The sequence below is a fragment of the Cupressus sempervirens genome, chromosome 4 (assembly GCF_028749045.1).
Source record: "Cupressus sempervirens isolate cs-2001-9-10 chromosome 4, ASM2874904v1, whole genome shotgun sequence".
In the NCBI taxonomy this organism is placed as follows: Eukaryota; Viridiplantae; Streptophyta; class Pinopsida; order Cupressales; family Cupressaceae; genus Cupressus; species Cupressus sempervirens.
The window spans coordinates 715183945-715205829 of NC_143121.1; the positions used below are offsets into that span (position 1 = coordinate 715183945).

General features: G+C 38.7%; 1 protein-coding gene across 3 annotated transcripts in view; it reads left to right on the forward strand.

Annotated features, from left to right (window-relative positions):
- The window catches only part of LOC149563271 (uncharacterized), a 166885-nt gene that overhangs the window by 125713 nt on the left and 19287 nt on the right, over positions 1-21885 (forward strand). For all 3 annotated transcript variants that reach the window (XR_016364047.1, XM_089826621.1, XM_089826620.1), the window contains exon 15: positions 15245-15315. Coding sequence is in view for 2 of the 3 variants with exons in the window: in XM_089826621.1 (XP_089682747.1) it covers positions 15245-15315 (71 nt within the window). In the remaining variant the exon portion in view is untranslated. The remainder of the gene's footprint in view (positions 1-15244; positions 15316-21885) is intronic.

A 21885-nucleotide genomic window follows, 5' to 3' on the forward strand; every position in this document is an offset into this window, starting at 1 on the left:
TGTTGTGGCCGACGGACTCCTTCGGGAAGGTTCGGCGGATAGTATTTATATCCCATCTAGGATCATTGTAAACCTTCTATCATTGATTAATCATCTTATCTTATGAAGCATAATGTAATGTTTTGGCATATGCGAATAATCTAAGGAATTTTGCTGTTCATGTTCATTGTCTGTGTGCATTTCTTAATTAACCTATGCGGTAAACATTTGGCGCCGTTGCCTTATGAATCTGGAAGGTGGGAGGAATGAAGATTAATGCCAAATCAGCTTAACAAGGATTGGAATAAGGCCAAGGGGAAAGATGGAATCCGTACTGTACAAGACCATTTAATTTTGGCACAGCAAGACGAACGCCGAAGGAGATTTCAGAAGATTGCCAACAGAAACCGAAGCACGGAAGAATTGTTGGAGGAAACTCGGTAGCGGGTGGAATTGGTGGAAGAAGCACGGGAGGAGTTCTTGAATTTGTGTTCGCCGAGGGAAGAGAATTCAGACGGAAGAGCATCGACTCACACGGCTCGGAGTGCTGAGGGAGCACAAGCATGGAGTGACCTCTTCGTCCAGGATACACTTCTGCGGGAGACAACTTCAGAACACCCTTCTTCACCAAGGTTTGCAGCTGTTGAGTCTGATGATGTGGGAAAACAGTCTGCCGGTGTGGGAGACCAGTCCACCGGTGTGGTAGTGTAGTCCACCGATGTGGGAGAACAATCTGCCGGTGTGGGAGTGCAGTCCGCCGGTGTGGGAGTGTAGATCACCGATGTGGGAGTGCAGTCTTTCGGTGTGGGAGACCAGTCCATCAGTGTGGGAGTGCAGACCGTCGGTGTGGGAGTGAAGAGCGCCAGTGTTGCAGGACCGAGCAACGCCTGTTTACAGAAACCAATTTTGATGGCGGGACCAAAAGAGAAACTGCCGAAGTTCAATGGCGATAGTACAGCCAATCCCATTCGACATTGCAAAACATTTGAAACGATCTGGAAGGCAAATGGGATAACTGATGAAGACGACTGGATGAGGCAATTTCCGGCCACCCTACGGGGCATAGCAATTGATTGGTTTACTGATACAGATCCATAAAAGCTAAACAGTTGGGATAACATTAAAAAGGAGTTTCTGGCAGAATTTAAATTGTTGCGGGATGATAATGAAATTGTAGCAGAGATCTTCAATACTAAGCAAGGGAAGAACGAAACCATCCGCGTTTACGCCAGAAAATTAAAAGACTTGATAAACAAAATGGAAAGTAAGCCGGCAGACGGACTTTAGAAAAGATGGTTCGTGGAAGGCCTACGCTCGAAGCTGCGGAAGAAAATGAAAATTGTGCCACTGTCGTCATATACAGAAGCTTATAACAAAGCATTGGACCTCGAAAGTGAGCTGAAGACAAAGAAGAAGACGAAGACTAGCTCATCTAATTCGGATGACGACGAGCCTGTCGGAGGTGATAGCAGCGACGATGAAGGCAACAGTAAGAAGGTTCGTGCCCTACAGAAGGACATGATCCGCATGATGAAGGAGTTTAAAAACATGCAGAAGGAGCCAAAAGGCAGTGACCTATGGTGCACGGAGTGTAAGACTGACGGTCATACTAAAGGATTGTGTCCAAAGAACCAATTTTGTGACATTTGTCAGATCATAGGCCATTCGACAAAAGAGTGCCCCTTTAACATGAAGACAAGAGGATCTCCGCAGATGCTTCTTACATAGGAGGCTTCCCCGTCAGGCAGTAGCGGAAATACAAATAGTGCAGGTGCCACATCCGGAGGGTACAGGAATAATAACAGAGGGAAAAATAACAACAATGTGAACAATAACAATAATAATGGGAGCTGAAGTCGGACCCAGTATGATGCAAATGGACGGCCGATTGTTCAATGCCGAGCATGTAATTTGTGGGGTCATTTTGCGCGGGACTGTACAATGGCAAACACACTGAAATTATTATGCAGATGGTGTGGACCTGGCGATCATGAAGATGCCAAGTGCCTGAAGTCTGGAGTGAATTTGATCACCGTCCAAATGGATGAAGAAGAGGTTCTGGCAATTACACGAAGGCAAGCAAAAGAGTACCCAGATCCGACAGAAGAAAAGAGGAAATTTTGGGAAGCACAGGCGGAAATTGGAAAGGCATCGTCAGGGGAGACATCTCAGTTGAAGGACATCACCGACACCTTGGCAAGGAACTTCGCAGAACAAAACATTTTACGACAGATCTTACAAATGGAGATACCGGTCAAGATAAGTGACCACCTTCTCACAATGCCCCAGTTACGGACGGCCATTCTGAATCATACACCATTTCCGAAAGCAATAGAGGACAGAGGAAGGGACAGTAGTCCAACGACGACAACAGACCCAATGCTACTGGCACTCACATCCGGACGGCATCCGGTGGTCGTCGAGATGGGGATTTTGGGAAATGTTCTGACAGACACAATTGTCGACGGAGGGTCCGGTGTGAATGTGTTGCCAGAGGATACTTGGAAGAAGTTGGAAAAGCCGATGCTGTGGCCACCTACATTTCAGTTGCTCATGGCGGACTAGCACGGGATCAAACCGTTGGAAACCTTAAGGGCGCAACCGATAATTATTGGAATAGAACCATTTTTATTGGATTTTGTGGTCATTCCATTGAAAAGAAAAGGATATGATGCTATTCTCGAACGGACTTGGTTGGTGTAAGCAAAAGTAAAACATGATTGGAAACAAAATACCCTATCAATGGAGCGCGGAGGCAAAAGATTCATAATTGACCTGCACACACAAATGGTAGGTGAGGAGGTAGCATCGTCAGACTCAGAAGGTGAAGGCGACAGTGACGACGAAAGAAATGACGATGAAGGAAAGAGGAGAATGGAACCGAACGACAAAGGAGTATTGACACTAGGAGGATCAAATGATGACGACCTAGACTCGGTGAATGGCCTTTACCACTGGCAAATAGAAGACTACGAACTCTTTCTGAGTTGTAATATGCTAAGGGTCGACGAAGGTGATAAAAAAGAGGGAAATGAGTGTCCGAAGGAATACAGAGAAGCAGATGACGCAAAGGAGGTTATGGCTAAAGAAGGGAAGGACATATAATACAAACTCTGAAAAAGAAACATTCCATTGTCCGGTACACGATGAACGAACCATACAAGAAGAAAAGAATGCATCACACCATAAATTTAGTTGAAGGGTGCTGACAAAAACAAAATAATCTAGATGCGCGACGACCGCAGGCACAGTGGGCGACGAAGGTGACACAGAACAAGCATAAGGTGTGGCATGAAAAACTCAACAAGTTTCAGCTGAGGTAGTTGGTACTCAAGTATGACAATCAGAATGAAAGCAAATAGGAAAGGTTTAAGGCACGATGGATTGGACCATATCAGATCGGGGAGGTCAACGACAATCTAGTGATAAAGTTGGGGACATTGGACGGGCAAGATGTACCTCACGCAATCAATGGATTCTACTGTGCCAAGAAGATGCCGTCGCCATCACCATCGTAGAATGATTAGATGATTCCCTCATCGTCGTCGTTGCAAAATGGCGATGCTTGGAGGAAAAATTAAGGTGCTGTTCATTTTTTTTTTTGAAAAAAAAAGTGCAAGCTGAGAAGCCCTGCGGGCAACTCTCCGCGGGAGAAGCCCTGCGGGCACATGTCTGTTGGTCACTCTCTGCGGGAGATTGCCCACGAGCACATCTCTGCGAGAGTTTTCCCCGCGGTCAACACCCTGCCGTCCCTATTTGTCCGCGGAAGCATCCAGAGGCTTTTCTTTACCCGCACAAGTTTTGCATGAAGACTTTCGAATTCTAATTTTTGTATAACGACAATCTCCTGCGGGTGTAAATCAATCTCTGGCGAGGTTTGTATTCTCTTTCGTGGCGACTTCCAGGAACTTGAGCAGCTTATGGTTGTTCAGCCTTGGTGTAAGTCTCAGGAAAAGCACGCAAATTCTCTCCCTTGCCTTAATATTGCGGCACACGATAGGCCCGGTGGATGATTTCCCCACGGATGTTCTGCATGAGATTATAGATAAATTGGAGGTGGATAGGCTTGTGCCCGAGGCTTTTTGCGTCTCTCTTCTAATTGTTCAACTTGTCTTCCCTCAATGGTCTCAAGTGTAGCGGGTCATCATGTTTTGCAATCTATCTGCCAACGTAATTAAGACCACCCTTGCAATAGCATTTCCAAAGAGACGCTCCGGTCTATCCGTAGAGTCTTTCCTTCTTTCCGTGGATGAGTCCGAAGTTTTTCCTGTGGAGTAGCTGGGTTCCTGCGGATGTTTTTCATCTTACAGGGTTACACTCTATGCTCCGAAGGTGTCTTGATTTCGGCAGGGGAAGGTGGCAGGAAGCTTTCTTAAAAATTAAAAAAAAGAAGAAAAAAACGACGACAAATTAAGAATGCTCAGAATGAGTATCGGAGGATACCGAAGGGAAGGGGAAGCACCAGCGGTTGCCAGGAAGAGTGTAGAATCGGCAGAAAATGACAGAAATAGTGTGTTCCATGCAATTTTGTGTGGATTTCGGAGTGCTGATTTGGTCTTGGCGGTGAGGGGCAGCGCCCTAAGACCCCGCGGGGGCGTTGCCCCCTGGACCCCCAGTCATTGCGGATATCATTCATGGGACGTATGACCAGTTGATGAAGACTTGGAGCTGTTGCAAGGATGGAGTGTCTATGTACCAAAGGCACTGGGAGTAGGTGTTGGCCGAGAGACTGTCTTGGTGGATGCATAGAGAGCTCGGGAGGAGTGGGTCATCCAGAAGGCAGTACAGCGACACTTAGCTCAGTGGACCCAATATTGGAAGCAGAGAAAGCAGCACAGGTGGCTATCAAGGTCAGCTTGAGGAGACAGTATTGTGTCAGCAAAGGCTACATATGTAATGGGATGAATGTGGAAGTGATGTGACAGAAGCAAATTTTTTTTTGTAGTGATTTTGTTAATGTATTTTGTTTGTTAATTTATCTCAGATATTTTGTAATTGTCATCCGAAGACGACTTTTCCTTTTGGGGGGGATGATGTCGTCGGTAGAAACTATGTCAGCTGACGGAGTGATTATCGTCGGTGTTTCTGTAGCTGATGGAGTGATTGTCGTCGGTGTTTCTGTAGCTAACGGGATGATTGTCGTCGGTGTTTCTGTATTCTGTAGCCGATGGGTAAATAGTTTGTAGCGGACATAATGTTGTGGCCAACGGACTCCTTTGGGAAGGTTCGGCGGATAGTATTTATATCCCGTCTAGGATTATTGTAAACCTTCTATCATTAATTAATCATCTTATCTTATGAAGCATAATGTAATGTTCTGGCATATGCGAATAATCTAAGGAATTCTGTTGTTCATGTTCATTGTCTGTGTGCATTTCTTAATTAACCTATGCGGTAAACAGACCCAACAACTTTTGAAGAGACCTGAAGAAGAGCTCAAAAAACCTAGATAGAATCTGCTATCAAATTTTGATTCTGTTGGCTCAAAAATTGAAGCATGGAAAACAATGCACCCAGGAAAGAGCGAGACTAACCCAATTGAGATCTACAAAAACCCACCAAGTATATTCAAAAAACTTGTTTATCAAACATAGGAATTGAGGGTTTTCAAAAAAACCTTAGTCGGATTAAAAACTTGAAATTTTTTTGTAGAGTTCTTGAACAAAGGGAAAATTTGAAAAAAAGGCAGATTTTGCACAAAGAAAATTGCAAAAGAAATAAAATTGGACATCGAATCCATAGTCGGGTTTGGAGGAAAAAATAATACAAAATTTGAACACAGTTGAGCAAATATTTCAAAAAGTTTGAACTAATAATTTCAAAAAAGAAATTAAAAAGTCTCAAAGAGGACAAGAATTTGCTTTGATACCATATTATGGTAAATAATGAATGTGTTATTAAACAAAGATCATAAATGATCTATATATACAAGTATATATAAGAATGTTTCTGTAATGAACAAAGAGAGAAATAGAAACATTTTGAAGAGAGAAAGAGAAATTTTCCATAACGAACAAAAGGAGTTTATGGAAACACTACAAAAGAGTGACCTTTAGAAAAAGACAGAAGTGTGAGAGTAAATAGAAACTATTTAATATCATAACAGTTGTCTGTCCTTCTAACTCCAAGGTTTTCCTTGCAAACCCTTTATTATCAAAGTCTTCTCTTCCCTCATAAAACTCAAAATAAAAAATACACAAATCACAGCCAATGCTGATTGCATCTTTAACTGATTTGCATGAGAGCTTGCCCAATTTAACAGGGAAAACAGTTTCCCATTTTTCCTTAGGAAGATATCTATTCGCTACGAAAGCTAGTTGTCTACATACTTCTTCTAGTATAAAACAATCTACACAGTTTCTAGGTAGTCTTGTGGATTCATCATCAAAACCTCCTACTCTAATGTAGGTGAACATGGGGAATTGAATATATATGCTATCATAGGTTCGAACAAGCTGGTGGGCCTTAGGGGAAATCCTTTGTTCCTACATATCAGCCAACTCAAAACACAATTTGCCCATGAACACATCATTTACCCTTCTATAATTGGCATGGACACAATCTTTCCTTAATAAGGGGCAATAATCATAGATGACAATGTTATTGGTCCAGGGCTCGTGAGGGATTGTTGGCAAATTTTGTATACAAGCTAAACAATACATCAAGTAAGACAACATGAAAAGTCCTACTCAATTGTTTGAGTGACCTTTAGTTGCTCCCTTGGCGAACCGATGATTAACTCTCCACAGTGCATATATTGTTTTCCATCCAATATGATTTCTATATAGCTAGAAAAAGTCTTATGTATAGGTAAGCTCATCTGACCCCTTAACCCTATATAAGAGCACCACTAAATCATGTATATAGGGCTTCATGTGATCTTTATTCAAACTTCTAGGTAGACACAAATCTCCCTTTTGAAATTTCTCTATCCAAGACCTAGCTATGACAGTACAGTTTTTCTCAAGAGCCTCGTTGAACACAGCTAGGGATTGGGTAGGGGTATAATCCAAGGTCTAATTGGGAATTTTCAAAATAGACATGATGGTTTCCCGGTTTAACCAAAGCAATACCTTGCCATCATTCCCCCTTATACATGTGGACCTGATATCATAATGCCTTGCGCATTCTAGAATTAGTTTAGGGCTTATAACGATTGGTGGAAAATCTGTGGTTGACAATGGACCATTGTCAAGAATTTTACCAGAATAGGGCTTATTTGCCTTGTCACACAATTTGGTCAAAAAGGCTTCTACGACTACCCCTTTAAGGTCTACATCTGTAATTAGGGGCCCTTTACACTTCATATGATGACCACTACCAAATGAATGCAAAGACGACCTCATGGCATTTTAACAAAAAATCAACAATAACACCCAACTTCTATACAAAGATAATTGTAGGAAAATAATACTGAAAAGGGCTGTAGAGAAATCACCTTGAATTCGCCAAAAAAAGATCACAAAAGATTCCCTTGAACCTCTATATCTCACCTCTTCTGTTGCCAATTTTGAAACTTAGCAAATTGTCATCTTGAAAATGAGCCTTTTAAATTAAAAAGATAATAAAAAATCATGAGGCAAAAGAGGAAAGATTTGCATTTCATGAAATTAATAGATTTGAAAACTTACGGCTAGCGAAATAAATAATTGTCTTTTCACCTTATGCTTTCCTACTTCATTACAACTCAACCACACGTGAGAAGCCATTTTATCACTTAAATCGCCTAACATGCATTAATTATCCATTACCACTTAAATTAATGACTACCCTTAAAGGTTAGCGCTGTAAAAAATCAACTATTTTCATGAGGTTATGCCACGTCATGACATCCTGTCACACACTACCTTGGGCTCTTGGCCACTTCCCCGTATGATGATGTCGTACCTAACAATCTAGCTTGGAGTTAAGATTCACCACCATCGGCAATTTGGAGCACACTTGTATCATTTGAACATGTTTGAACCATTTTGAACCCAGTTCAAAGTGGTTCAAACAGTTCAAAGAGGTTTGAAGGTTCAAAACCTTCAAAAAGATAACTCAAAATACCAAGGACTTGGTAAAAAAAATCGACTGACTTAAAGAGAAGGCTCGATAAAGACCAAGAACGAGAACTGGCTGGCCCAAAAAGAGTTGTGAGATCACGGGTCGGATGAATGGGTCCAAATCATGAATTTGGCTAAGACCCTAAAGAAAACATAAAGGCGACTACTAATAGAAGGGCTAACACTTTCCCAAGCCAATTCTTTCCTTGTCAACTTTTCCACTTGTCTATCGAGCTCTGTATTCTCTATTGATTTCATCATGTGTTGTTGTGTTTGGAAAACTAGCTCTAGGTATAAGTTCTATATGATGATTAGTGCTCTAGATTGGTGTTAATCTTTCTAGTACATTATACTATATCTTGATATTTTGTCAACAATTGAAATACTTTATCCTCTTTGTTTGCTATAGTTCTCTTTCTATTTTGATTGTCGCACTTGCCTGGAATCAATGCAAACCCCATATATTCATGTCTCAATCCATCCAAATATTTCCTTCCATTGACATAATAGATTAGATTTTAATGTTACTCCAAAGGTATTAAGATATGCTTCTTCCCATTCAAGATCACAATAAAGGTATACTTTCTTCAATTATGAATTGCTTTCCTTTCATACTACCATGGCCTTCCGAGGAGGATATGACATGCAGCCATTGGCATAATATCACAAAATATTCATCATGGTATGATCCTATGTGAAATTTCACCAAACATTACTCACCAATATCTTGTGTTCATCTTGAATCCATGCAATCCTCTATGGGCTTTGATATTTCATCCTTTTCAAATTCAACTTCCTTACCATCTCATTAGTAAGCAAATTGTTTGTACTACCACTATAAATGATAATTTTGCAACACTTACCTCTTGATTTACATGTTTGAAACAAACTTTTCCTGTGTTCTCCCACTCTTTTGTTGTCTCAATTTGCAGTGGATTTCTCCTCCTGACCAATGATTCACCCAGATCTTGATGATCGTATAGGGTCTTACACATATGTCATAGTTGCACTATTCTCCTCTCTTTTGCCAACACTTCCTTGGTGGCATGCAAATGCACAATACCCTCTACATTTGAAGCAAACTCCTTTGAATGGATTCAAGTTTTGCCTAAGGTTCTATAATATCCTCAACATTTTCAATTCATTATTTGAAAGTACAAATTGATTCTTAAACATTGTAACCATCTTATCCCCCCTTGGAATTCATTAATTTCCTTTCCTAGTTTTGTCTAACTGACCTTCTCTTCTCCAAATAGCAACATTTTCCTTTAACTTATTTTTTTGCAAATCCAACTTTCTAGATGCTCAATTTTTCATGCTCAAAAACTAGTCTTCTATTTCATTTATTCAATCAACCATCTTCAAGATTCAAATTACTAGAAAAACTTGGAAATTTCAACTTTAGGTCACTGTTAGCTGCAGTTTAGTTAGTGGGAGTAATATTTCAGGTTTTATGTTTTGATTAGTAATGACAATGTAATAGAAGTTGGTTGTTGGGTGATTGTAGGAATTGACAATTAGAAGGCTCAACAAACCATCGGGTGTTTTATAAATGTAATCTAGCACCAAGAATATGTTACAATTTATATGACATTACATAGAATAAAGCTTATCATTCTACCAACTTTTTGTATGATTTCTATTTGGCATTGTTATGTTTCTTATAATATTGTGTGAGAATTTTTGTTTTCTTTGTGCATGAACTAATTAACCTTAACTTAAAGGGAGTAAACATTTTGGCGTTGTTGCCTATTTGAACCTGGAGATCAAATAAACAAAAGGCATGATGATAGAGTAATGGGCGAACTGTTTGAACGACGAGTGCTTATAATTACCAATGACATAGAAGAAGTACCAAACGAATATCAATTGATGCAAGACTTGGTGCACACATATCCCTAACCAGATATTTGTCCCAATTCTCCCAATGAAATCTCCGAAATTTTAAAGAATTAATTTCATGCAATGCATTTCAGATTTAACCGGCAAAACCCATTAAATATCCAGATAAAATAGTCTCATAAATGAATATTGCTATTAGTCTCCAACAAAAATGAATTTTAGAAATAATATTGCATTGAATTTCTTCAGCAAACAACTACAAAATCCAATCATAGTTACAGAAATACAAATAGATTAGATATTAGAAATATAAACCTAAAGCACATTGTGAAACGCTTTTGTGATGTCTCCAATCAACAATGGATTCCTGTCCACTGTCTCCAAGCTCGAGTGTTTCCATCCTCTCACCTGCTGAAAGCTGAAGCTTTCCAAACTCTCCAAGAGAAATTGAGATCCAAAACCATAAACCAAGTCTGCTACAAATAAACTCTCTTTTTCTCTTTTAAGACTATCCTGGCAACTCTTCACATTCCTACTTTTGTTTCTCTATTTTATTTTTGAAATATCGTTTTTCCCACCAAAACAATAAAGTGCCCATATAATAATAAAGTGGCATTTAATAATATGAACTTATGTAATAAAGTCACTTTATTAATAAATCAATTAAATCTTTAAGCATTAAAATCACTATTTAGATGGACTTAGACATGCAAGTGTGATAGCTTATTGGAAAGGTCTTGATGAGACGCTCCTAGTCCAACATTGAAATGCCAAGAATGTTGAGCTTGCTGACTTCTAAAAATAGTAGGTGTTTGAAAATCCCACTAAAACAATCTCGAATGTTTGGCAGTGGGATCTACCATGGCCAAAATGCAATCTGATCCAAGAGAAAACCCAGTTAGCCCACGAATCTAAGGTAGAATGGCGCAACAAAATTTACTAGCCTAGAAAAGGGGACTTGACAGGGAGTTTCAATCCAACAATATGTGCAGAGGGAAGCTCGCGAGATAGCAAATCTTGAAAACACAGTATGTGAAAAATTCTCGGTGCGACCATCTATCTATGATCTTCTTAGAAGTGTCCAAAGGTTCCTAGCATGAAAATTGGTTGAAGTACAACATTGTGCCTAAAGGCAAACATAAATGTTAACAGCAAAAATTGTAACAGTATGAAGAGATGAATTGGAGGAAAGAGTGCGACACAAGTAGGCATTGTACCTCTAGCAACTTGAATAATTAATGCCCCTTCTGTTGAACAAGGACATAAGGTGACATACTAGGAGAGAGACAAATGTAGAGAGGGAAGCAAAAACCCTCATAAAAAAATCTTTGCAATCAAGAAAAAAGTGAGAGACAACAATAGTTGCAGGGAATAGTCGAAGAATTTCCAAGTCCCCACAAAACCAAAGATGGAGTGTCAATCGAAGCTAGAGTTGTGGGAGGCAGAGGCCTATTGGTGGGGAAGGTGGAACACCACCAAAAAGGAAAAAGTAGGAAGAAATTGCAAGGAACTTACTGCTCCCTGACAAGGTAGAGGAGTGCCTTGCTGACCAAGTGAGAAACCCTTTAGTGCGAGAGGTGACGAACAAATAGAGATCGAAGTCTAATTTTGTACCAAGTGAGTCATCCCCATCCTTCGTGAGGGAGGAAGACCGTGAAGAAAGAAACCTTCATAGAGATGTAGTGTAAAACACTCTATTAGATTTTAAGAACCTGATAATATTAGGGGTACCAAGGATAGGGGGTTAGAACCACAAAAATTTGGAGAGGAGAGAGCATCAATTTGAGGGAGGTAACAAAGGTTAAAATGACATTAGGGGAGGGGTTGAGAGTTTGCATGTGGTTGAAGGTACTAGTGAAGCATAGGTACATGGAGAAAGAGTCGACTCACTTGAGTCCAACACACAAGGTATCAACATGATTAGAAAAATGGTAATTATTGTGGAGAAGTAGAAACAACTTAAATTTTGGGAGATGCATCAAAGGACCCTACCTTCCATTGCAAAGCACGTGTATCTATATAGGGTTGCTATTGACTTGTGCACAAATTTGCCAAGAATGTATAAAACATCTTGGGATGACTTGAGGACATTAGGAAGAATTCAAAGTACTCCAAGATGGTGATGAGACAAGGGAAGAATGAGACCATACGAGCCTACCATTGTAGGCTAAGAGAACTCATTGCTAAATTGTAAAACCAACTAGCGGGCGAACTAAAAAAGGTGGTTCGTTAAAGGAGTCCCCCCTTCTTCCTATGTGGGCACCTATAACTATGCAATGGACATTGAGAAGGAAAACAAGATATCCTAATGAAGATTAAAGTAGTGATGATGATAGTATAGACAACAATAGTGACGGAGAATCCAAGACCATATAGGCTCTCCAAAAAGATATGATGTGAATGATGAAGGAGATGAGAGTCGAGAAGTAAGCTACCAAAGATGGAAAAGAATTGTGGTGCACTGACTGTAAAGTTGAAGATTATACAAAGTAAATCTCTTCCTATCTATGACATCTATCGAGTATTAGGATACTTCATTAAGGTGTTCCTATACATTTTGGAGGTTAGGAGCACCCAAGTACTCTTCAAACAAGGAGAACATGCAACTCCACCCACCACATCACCTTGACTTACAAACTCTAATGCCTTGCCAGGTAGGTATTGCAACAACCAATGAGGAAACAACAACAATAATAGCAATAACAACACACTTGAAGTTGCATCCAATACAATGCGAAGGGGCAACCCTTGATATAATGTCGTAGATGCAATAAGTGGGGCCATGTTGAATGGGACTGTCAAAGCAACCAAAAAGGTGGAACTATGCTGTGCACATAGTGTGGTTCAAAGAACCACGAGGACATGTTTTATCCCAAACAAAAAAGGGTAAACATACTAAACAATTGTGATGTTGCTATCAAGATTCAATTGTGTAGTTTTTGAGTCAAACTCATTGACCCTTATTTCATGAGTAGTTGTTTACACTAACCCTTCTCTCATGATAATGAATGGAACACTTAAAACGCATTGGATCTAGATGATGCTCACAGAGGTGATGTAAACCACTACTCATGAAATATGGGTCAATGAGTTTGACTCAAAAACTACACAGTTGAGTCGTGATAACAATATCACAATTTGACTCGTTGTGGAAAACATCTCCTACTTATCAATGTTAGACAATGCTACAAGAGAGACTTGTTGAAATTATTGTTATAATGCTATCAAAGTGATTAATGATTCGTTGTTGATCGTTATGGTGGATAACTTAATGTTTGCTTTGATTTATTGCATGGTTTCTTCAATCCTTACTTGGAGTAGATTTCATTAGACTCTTGTTCATTGTAAGTGCACCTTGAGTGGTGAGCTAGTGATTGTTCTTAACTTTAATTGATATTCCATCTCTAGTTTGCATCCATTGACAGGGTCGAAGAGGAGATATTGATTTGAATTGTTTTGTATGATTGATCAAGTGTTGTTGTCAATCAGAGAGAGAACAGTTCGTAATTGAGTTATTATTTGAGAAAGGCATATAAGTTTGGTGGGCTGGGTTGCTTCCCTTGGTGAGGAGGGTTTTTCCCAAGATAACCTCTAGTGTCTTCTAATGTTTTTACTTTATCACATGTTAGTTGTAATTTTTATTTCTGGTTCTTATAATTTAGCAATGCTAATGTTGGAATAGGGTTTTAAGTGCCATTTGATATTTGTTCCAACTTTTACTGGCGATTAAACTACCTTGCCAAAGGTCTCGTTGATCATTCCATTGGCATTTATCTTCATTTTCAATCAAGCAAATTGATCGTTCATTGAGATCAGCAAGGAGCCTTGTGAGAAACAAATTTTTGTATTTCTGAATTTATGTTCCCAGCATCACTTAAATAAACTTGTGCCTTGTTTCCAGCTTCATTATTTGAATAAAATTAGTTCTAAATCTTTATTTATTGCTATTATGATTATTTCTGAATATACATTTGCAGCCTCTGGCTTATGTCAATCAAAACCAGCAGTTGTGTTTGATGTTTTTTAACTCGTACAATTTATATCTGCCAATAAATGGTGCATGTGAAGTTTTCTTAATCAGCATTAAGGGTTTGACATGAAATTCTAAACTTGCAGTTGTGATTAGCATTAACTTCCGTTTTAGTTTGTTGTTACAATTCAATTTTATTTCAAAAACCAGAAAATTCCCAGAACTAAAAGGGCACATCCCATTCTTTTCTTTCAGTCATAGAAATTTTAAAACATAAAAAACAAGTGTGTGATTTAACTGTTCTTACTTTCTCTCATACAATACTATATGTCTAGGGATTTCAGCAATGTCAGATTCATGAATTTTAATTAAAAATATTCTTTCTATTTGTTTGTAGTTAATGGTACTTCACAGACATAACTTTTTTTTTACATATTCAATTTCAAAAGTCGTACTCGGTTCCAGAGATTTTGTTTATTTTAGGTTGGGAATTTGATCAGATTATCACTAGCATAATCTAAAATAATATGCATGGACAGGAAATAAATGAGCATGGGCAACATACAGACTCACGAATACATTTTCAGTCTTCCCCCTTTTAAAAAATCATTAAGGGGTGAACTCCTTGACAATGCAGAGAGTGAAAAATGAACTACTCAGAAGGTTAATAAACTTTTCAACGGTTTGGATCTCAAATCTTCACTCTGGACAAACCTTCAATTGCAACCTTTGAGTTTGTCAACTACTTAGCTAAATGTTTATTTTAACCATCCATATAAATTAAATAAACTATTTAGACAAACCTAAAACATAGACCATAGAGGTCTCTTGGGAAGCTCAATGAGCTCTGCCCGGGACAAATGCATGAGTCGAGGATGATGGCATGGGGTGCTAGCATCCTTAATGAACATAGAACCAGAATGTCCTATTTAATGTCTGAGCGCTAAAGGCTATGAAAACAGAAATATACAGAAAGTATAAAACAACTGACCATGCACATTCTTTTTACACACATATCTGTATGTGGATTTCAAGGGCAAGTACTCCTCTCATGCTTGGCTATGAGGTTGAAATTCAGTGGGCAAAAAATAAAATATGTGTTTCTCTAAACATTCAACCAAGGTGAATTGAAAAATTCTTCATATATTAAATTGGTGTATCTTCTAGCATATGCACACACACACACACACACACATACATACATATACATAGATATATATATATATATATATATATATATATATATATATATATATATATATATATATATATATGTATGTATGTATGTATGTATGTATGTATGTATGTATGTATGTATGTCTACACACACACACACATTTTTTATGTATGTATGTAGGTAGGCATGTAATGCATGTCCAAATAATAATATGCTTCTATTTGATTGCAGAGATGAAGCCTGGATTGGAAGAACAACTACCTTGCACTGATTCACGTTTTAGACCAGATCAACGGGCATTGGTACGGAATCATTTGAAAATAAAATTTTATTATGTCTATATTTTTTCTTTATTATATCTTGCCTTGACACCAATTATTTTCTTGAATGGATTATAGAATTTATTGTTAACATTATAGTATATGTTAAGAGAGACTGTGCTGAAATCTTCATGTTAATGGGATGAGATAAGGTTTGATTTTGCTGACATCTAAAAGAGTCACAAATTTGGGTCAAAATTTTGAAGGCTAGCTTATGAAGCTTTGGATTTTTTTGCCCTAATCTTTCCACCAAGCAGTCTTAAAGAAGGCATTCAGAAAATTTAAGCAAGAAATAATCGCACATGTCGAAGATATGAACATGAAAATTTTGAAGTGAAGACTAGGATTTTTAATACGTTTTGCTTTGTTGGTAAACCTTGGATAACTATTGGTGAAGAGAAAAGTCTCCTCTCAACATACTAGTTCCTCTACAACTCTTCAATAATGATGTGGTTGACCTCATCTTTAGGGGACATCCTAACAATACATGCTGGGAGGCCCTTCATAGGTTGAGGTAGCATGCTGGTGCACAAAATGGTTAGTGGAGTTGATTATTTCTTTTCCAATCAATAATTTTCCATACATGTCCCAGTATTTCTATATCTCCACTATAATACTTTTGGATGGCGTTCTTGGCCTTTCCTATGGCCTTGTATAGGTATCTCATTTGACTTTGCTCCCGATCTACTAATGTAAAATGATACCCTAGTTGTTGAACTTCTCTACTCCCTGGACTTTAGTTATAAAAAATGGGCCTTTATTATTTTGAACAATACCTCATGATTAAGAATGGGGCTTTGCATATCCCATGGTTGTTGGACTTCTGTGACTAAGCTACCCAATCACTTTGTGATCTTTCCTTTTAAAGTTTAGTTGTGGCTCATTTCTCCAAGATCTGCACTTGAGCCACATGGTGGGTGCCAAAGCCTCCTAGCTGGGCTTTAATACCTTTTAAAAAAAATCATGGACCAGCTAGGACTTGAACCTAGGATCTCCCATTTGTTGCTGAGGTGCTATCCCGTTGACCTACCAACCCACTTTATAATTAGTTTTAATACAATTCAGGAGTGCTCTCGTTTTGTAAAAGCTTGCTAAAATATGATCTGATTATATTCACACAAATACAGCATTCATTCTTTTAATGTTTGAATGTTTATCACTACATTATGTTCAAAAGAGGCTAGGCTTGCTTTTGAGGATCTTTTCAACATAAAAATTGAAATGGTCGTAATCAAAACAGTATTTGCCTAATAGATAATAGACTCCATCCACACGCAATACCAGCTTCTCATGACGTTCCAGTTTGCATCCCGCTTAACTAGTTGCATTATCATTCTTGTTCCTATAGCACAACCAATCAGATTATTGTCATTTTCTGCAGTACTATGGTATTCTAGGAATTATCCTCTAACCTTTCAACTTTATCAAATGTACCTAATTTCTTCAATAATAAATGACATAAAAGGGATTATAAGAAAGGCTAAGGGATGATAAAATGCATGAAGAAATATAAAAAGGAAGCACAATTTCACACCCATCAAAGACATGGTAGTAATCACTCTAAAATGACTACCAAAGTCTTATGAGCACTTTATTGGGATGCTCAATATTGCCTGAACTAATGTTGACTTGGAGTTCTCAGCTCTTTGTGCCAAGCTTTTGCTGCAGAATCGTGGACTCAACAATTTGGTATCAGTGCTAGTTCATCCTCCATCAAACAATTGTTCAGAACAAACTCCTCTTCTTTGGACGAAGGGAACAATTAATTTTCTTTGTGGAAAGGCCAAGGTCATGTTACCTAAATTTTTGCCCCTAGCTGAATTTAGGTAGAACTATACTTACGACAATCAAAGGTGCATTTTTGTGTCCAAGAACTTTGATTTCGTGTAAACCAAAGAGCTGAAAATTTACATTTTCAAGAAGAAAGAGCATTACATAAAACTGATTTTTTACAAGCTTTTTCTGAAAATATAATTCTTTATTGATCATATATGTTCAAATGTTTCACACAAGCTGTGAAACTAGCTAAAGGAGAAATTCAAATTTTGAATTTGAAAACATGAATACATATGTGAAAAAAAGAAAAGGGCATAAAGAGTCATAGGGGCCAGTCATTGCCTGAATGACTAGCAATGTTGCCGCTCGCTTTGTGTAATATCCCACTCTCCGTGCTAGGCCTTACTAGTGCTTTGTTGGTCTATCTCCCCATCCGGATAGGGTAACGACATTGATCATTAGGATGTCAGTCAGTCACAGGAGTTTATTTGGTTTCATTGGGGAAATTTTTAAGTGGAGGAGCTTTTCTATAGTTAACTACTTTATTCTATAAATTGGATTTATAAAGTTACTTTATGACTTAAAGTCATTTTATAACAAAAGTAACTTAAGTGACTAGAAGACAAAAATGGCTTTTATCCCACATTGCCTAGTTGTTTGTACTTCCCCTCATATCGAGGCTATAAAAACAATGAGCTCCTTGGGATTGTAACTATGAAATATATCAATATTTTGAAAATAATCCTGGTTGCCTAAATGTGACTAGTTTTCTTAAGGAAGAAACCCCTTAAGAAGAATCGAGAGGTTAGACGTAGCCCCAGTATCTCACCTTGCTTACTCAGACTAGAATTAGAGGTAGCACGTTAGAGGCATCATGAAATCTTCTTGAGATTTACAGCAGATAGAAGAGCATGGTCAATCGAAGAGAAAGGTTTCTTGGGCTGGGTCATTGGTGTTCAGATATCAACACAACAAATAGAAGTTGGAGCCGACAGATATGGAGGACAGTCAACCCACAATTAGCGTGACAGAGGTAACATTCAGGCCTTAACTGTGGCATTGCTTGAGTTTGGGTTGTGTCGAGCGGTGACCTCCTTCTAGGGTTGGGGTTATACAACAAAGTTACATGGGAGATTGAATACATCAGAGTTACATGGGGGATTGATAGTCACATTCCCGTGACTCTTGCTCAGAATGTCATGAGTTCCAATTTCTCCATCACGGGACATCTACATGACAGAGCCTATACAAGTAGTGACTCGGGTAGTGCTATTTGTGCAACGCCTGGAACCTAGACAGGGATTAGTTTGAAGCTGCTTTGATAGGGAACATGATATGGTAGCAGCTAGTGTGCCTAACTCCCAACAACAACATCCTCTTGTTGGTGAGATCGGGTGTGTATGCAACTCATTAGTTTTTATATTCAAGTTTTCCTGTGTTATGATATCTTCCTATATGAGTTAGGAATTCCTTTCATTGTTTCCTACATATTAGATTAATATCTTCTATCATTGTTGTAATCGATATTACATATTTCAATGCAAACTAACGTCTTGAGCCACCAATAATGCAAGTTCTTTGGAGTCATTAAGTCAATATTTTGGGTAGCCATTTCATAAAATTTTGATAATAACCATTGAAAGGATACTATAGTGGTATCAGCATTTTCAGCACCTAGGTTGCACACAAACTATTTGTAAAAATTCCACGAGTCAAGGTTTGATTTCTTTTATTAGATCAAGGGTGGATCTTACAGTGGTATCAGAGCCACAAGACTTGCCAACTTGTGGGTAAATTATTGAAGTTGCAGGCTGGTTAAAATAGTTAAAATGTCAGATAGGCATGAATAGGAAATTGTATAATTTTAGTCACATCCGACCTAAATAGGCAGGATCTTTGATTAGATTGATATTGAAGACAATTACTTAGTTGATGAGGAGCTAACCTTTGAGACAAGCATTTAGGGTGAAAAGGTTGAACAAATTGCACAGGTACAGGTTATTCAGATGACTCATGAAGCGAATGAATAGGAATGGGAAGCGAGGGAAACTTTGTGGGCTATTAGAGATGGATAGAATAATATCACTACTACACTTAAGTAGCTTATAGGTGTTATGCAGTAGCTAGCTCTGACACACAAGAGAGCATCGATTCATCACAGTGGAGGTGGTATTGTGGCAAGATCACCCCGGGCTGTAAGGGCCCCCACACAGAACACTGACAGGCCATTGATGCCCATTTTTGCTAAGAATAATGTTGAGGAAGAGGTAGCCCAACCTGCAACAACAAGCTTACTTCCAAATAATGTTATGGCCATGTATGATGAATGGGATTTATTCCTTGATCCGATTAAATAGAATTTGTCCATTGTTCAATACATGAATTAAAAAAGGGAGACATAGATGCCACAGTAGGATAGGAGGCTTAGGGCACAAAATAGGGACTTGAAGCATGCCGTGAACAAGTTACCCCTCCCTATTTTTGATGGCAGCAGTAAGACATCCGCTAGAGCTTAGATTCACAAGTTAGACACCTACTTGACACTTAGCCCATGTTGGAGAGAGGTGCTATTAGATTTGCCACAATGCATTTAGAGGGAGCAACATATGATTGGTGGCATCATGGGCTGGTCGCCCAGGATCATGGTCTCATTACATCTTACAAGACTTTCAGCTCTAAGCTGATCACTCATTTTGATAGGAAAGACATCGAGGTCTACTACAAGGATTTGGCGTAGTTGTGACAGGGTGGATCTCTAGATGACTTTATTGTTGAGTTTCAGCAGATCTCGGTTATGGTTTTTGATATGATAGAACATTACAAGGTAATGCTGTTCACTGAGGGCTTACAGAATAGATTTAGAGGTTTGGTCAAGGTCCTTAAACCAAACACATTGGATGATGCTATTAAGATCGCAGATGATCTAGACTCACCTTCTTCAATAATACAACCTCCTAAGAAACCTTATAAGGGGTCCACTTCGATCCAGAAGAACAAGAACCAAATAAAGACTTTCCCCCCAAGGTTGGACTTTGAAACATGGATTGAGTTGAGGAGGAAGAAGTTACGCTTCACTTGTAGGCAACCATGGGCACTAGATAACAGGTGCTTGGGCAAGGGGAAAATACATTATGTCGAAGTTCTTTCGGAAGAGAAGGATGAGCAGTAGGGAGGCAGCGATGTTGATGGCAGCTAGGAGAAAGAAAGTGAGGAGCAACCTCCTAAAGAGAGGAAGAAGGAATCCACTTTGGGACAATCTCCTATCGTAGCTTCCCTTTCTAGCAATCCCACGGGTCACCCCTTTTGATTGCAGGGTGTAGTTAGAGGGCAGCGTATTGTGTGCCTTTTAGATATAGGTGCATCACATAATTTCATAAGCACACGTTGGGCATTAAAGAGAAGGTTACAGGTTGATGATATATCCAGGTTCAAACTTAGGATAGCAAGAGGTGATAGATTAAGGTGCATAGGAAAAGTGTTAGGGCTCTCAATTCACTCTAATGACTATCTTTTAGAGGCAAATTTTTATGTAGTTGACTTGGATGGGTTAGATGCTATATTGGGTAGGCAATGGTTACAGACAATTAGTAGGTACATAGTGGATCATGATAAGATGCAGGTAGAATTCTTACAGGATGGCTGACAGGTGATTCTCAAGGCCATGCCAGAGGGTGAACCTAGATTGATTTCAGCTCACAAGATGGAGGTTATTATGAGGCATGATGACATGGAGTGGGAAGTGCACTATTTCATTTCCTCTAAGGCTACATTAGGTTCAAGACAGCAGCTTCATGTTGACATTTAGCCAATGCTTGATAAGCACAAGAGGGTTTTTGAAGACATACCCTTGGGTATTCCCCCAGATAGAGGGTTTGAGAATATCATTGAGTTAGAGGAGGGCACCGAACCCTTCATTACCACTCCTTATCGTCACCCTAGGCACTATAAAGAGGAAATAGAAAGGACAATTAAGGAACTCTTAGACATGGGACACGTCTGACCCAACTCTAGCCCTTTTTCTTCTTTAGTAGTTTTGGTGAAGAAGATGGTATTGCAAAATTGAAATTCGATTAAATTGCAAAATCTTATTAATTTGGTTGAAATTTCGCCTAGAGGATTTTAGAAATGTTAGAAAATTGGTAATTTGGAATGAAAAATTGATTTTTGGCTTGTTAGATTCGATTTTAATGATATTTTAATTGTCAAAATGTTGTTAAATGAAAATTTTGACATTTTCTAGACTTACCTTATTTCTATTTTGTAATTCTGGGCCAAACTGGCAATTAAAAGGGGTCAATTTTTGCTATGGGGCTTAGTTATTTTCATGTTTTATTTAAAATTGGGCCATTTTGGGGGGTTTAAGTTTTTGTTTCCCTCCACACAGGTCAGCCCACTCTGGAGGTCAACAAGAGGATATAAGAAAGGGCTTCCCTCCACTTATTTCCTCATTCCATTTCTACTCCTCTTGCTTGGTGTTGAGTGATTTCTTCTAGCTGGGCGAATTTCTCCTTTAGCAGCAATTTTGGCTTGAGTATTTCCATTTTTGAATTGTGAATTTCTTCCTAGAGGCTAGGCAATTTTTGCCCTAAGGAAAATTTGGATGAAGATATGATTTTAGGCAAGATTGGACGATTTTGGAGGTCTGATTTCCTCCTAGGGCAGCAAATTGTTTCCTTCAGCTGGGGTGATTTTGTTTGGTGGAGAGACAAGGTGCTTTGAGGTCTAATTTTTGCAAGTGTGGGCAAATTTAGATGGACAAAATTTTGATTTGGAGCA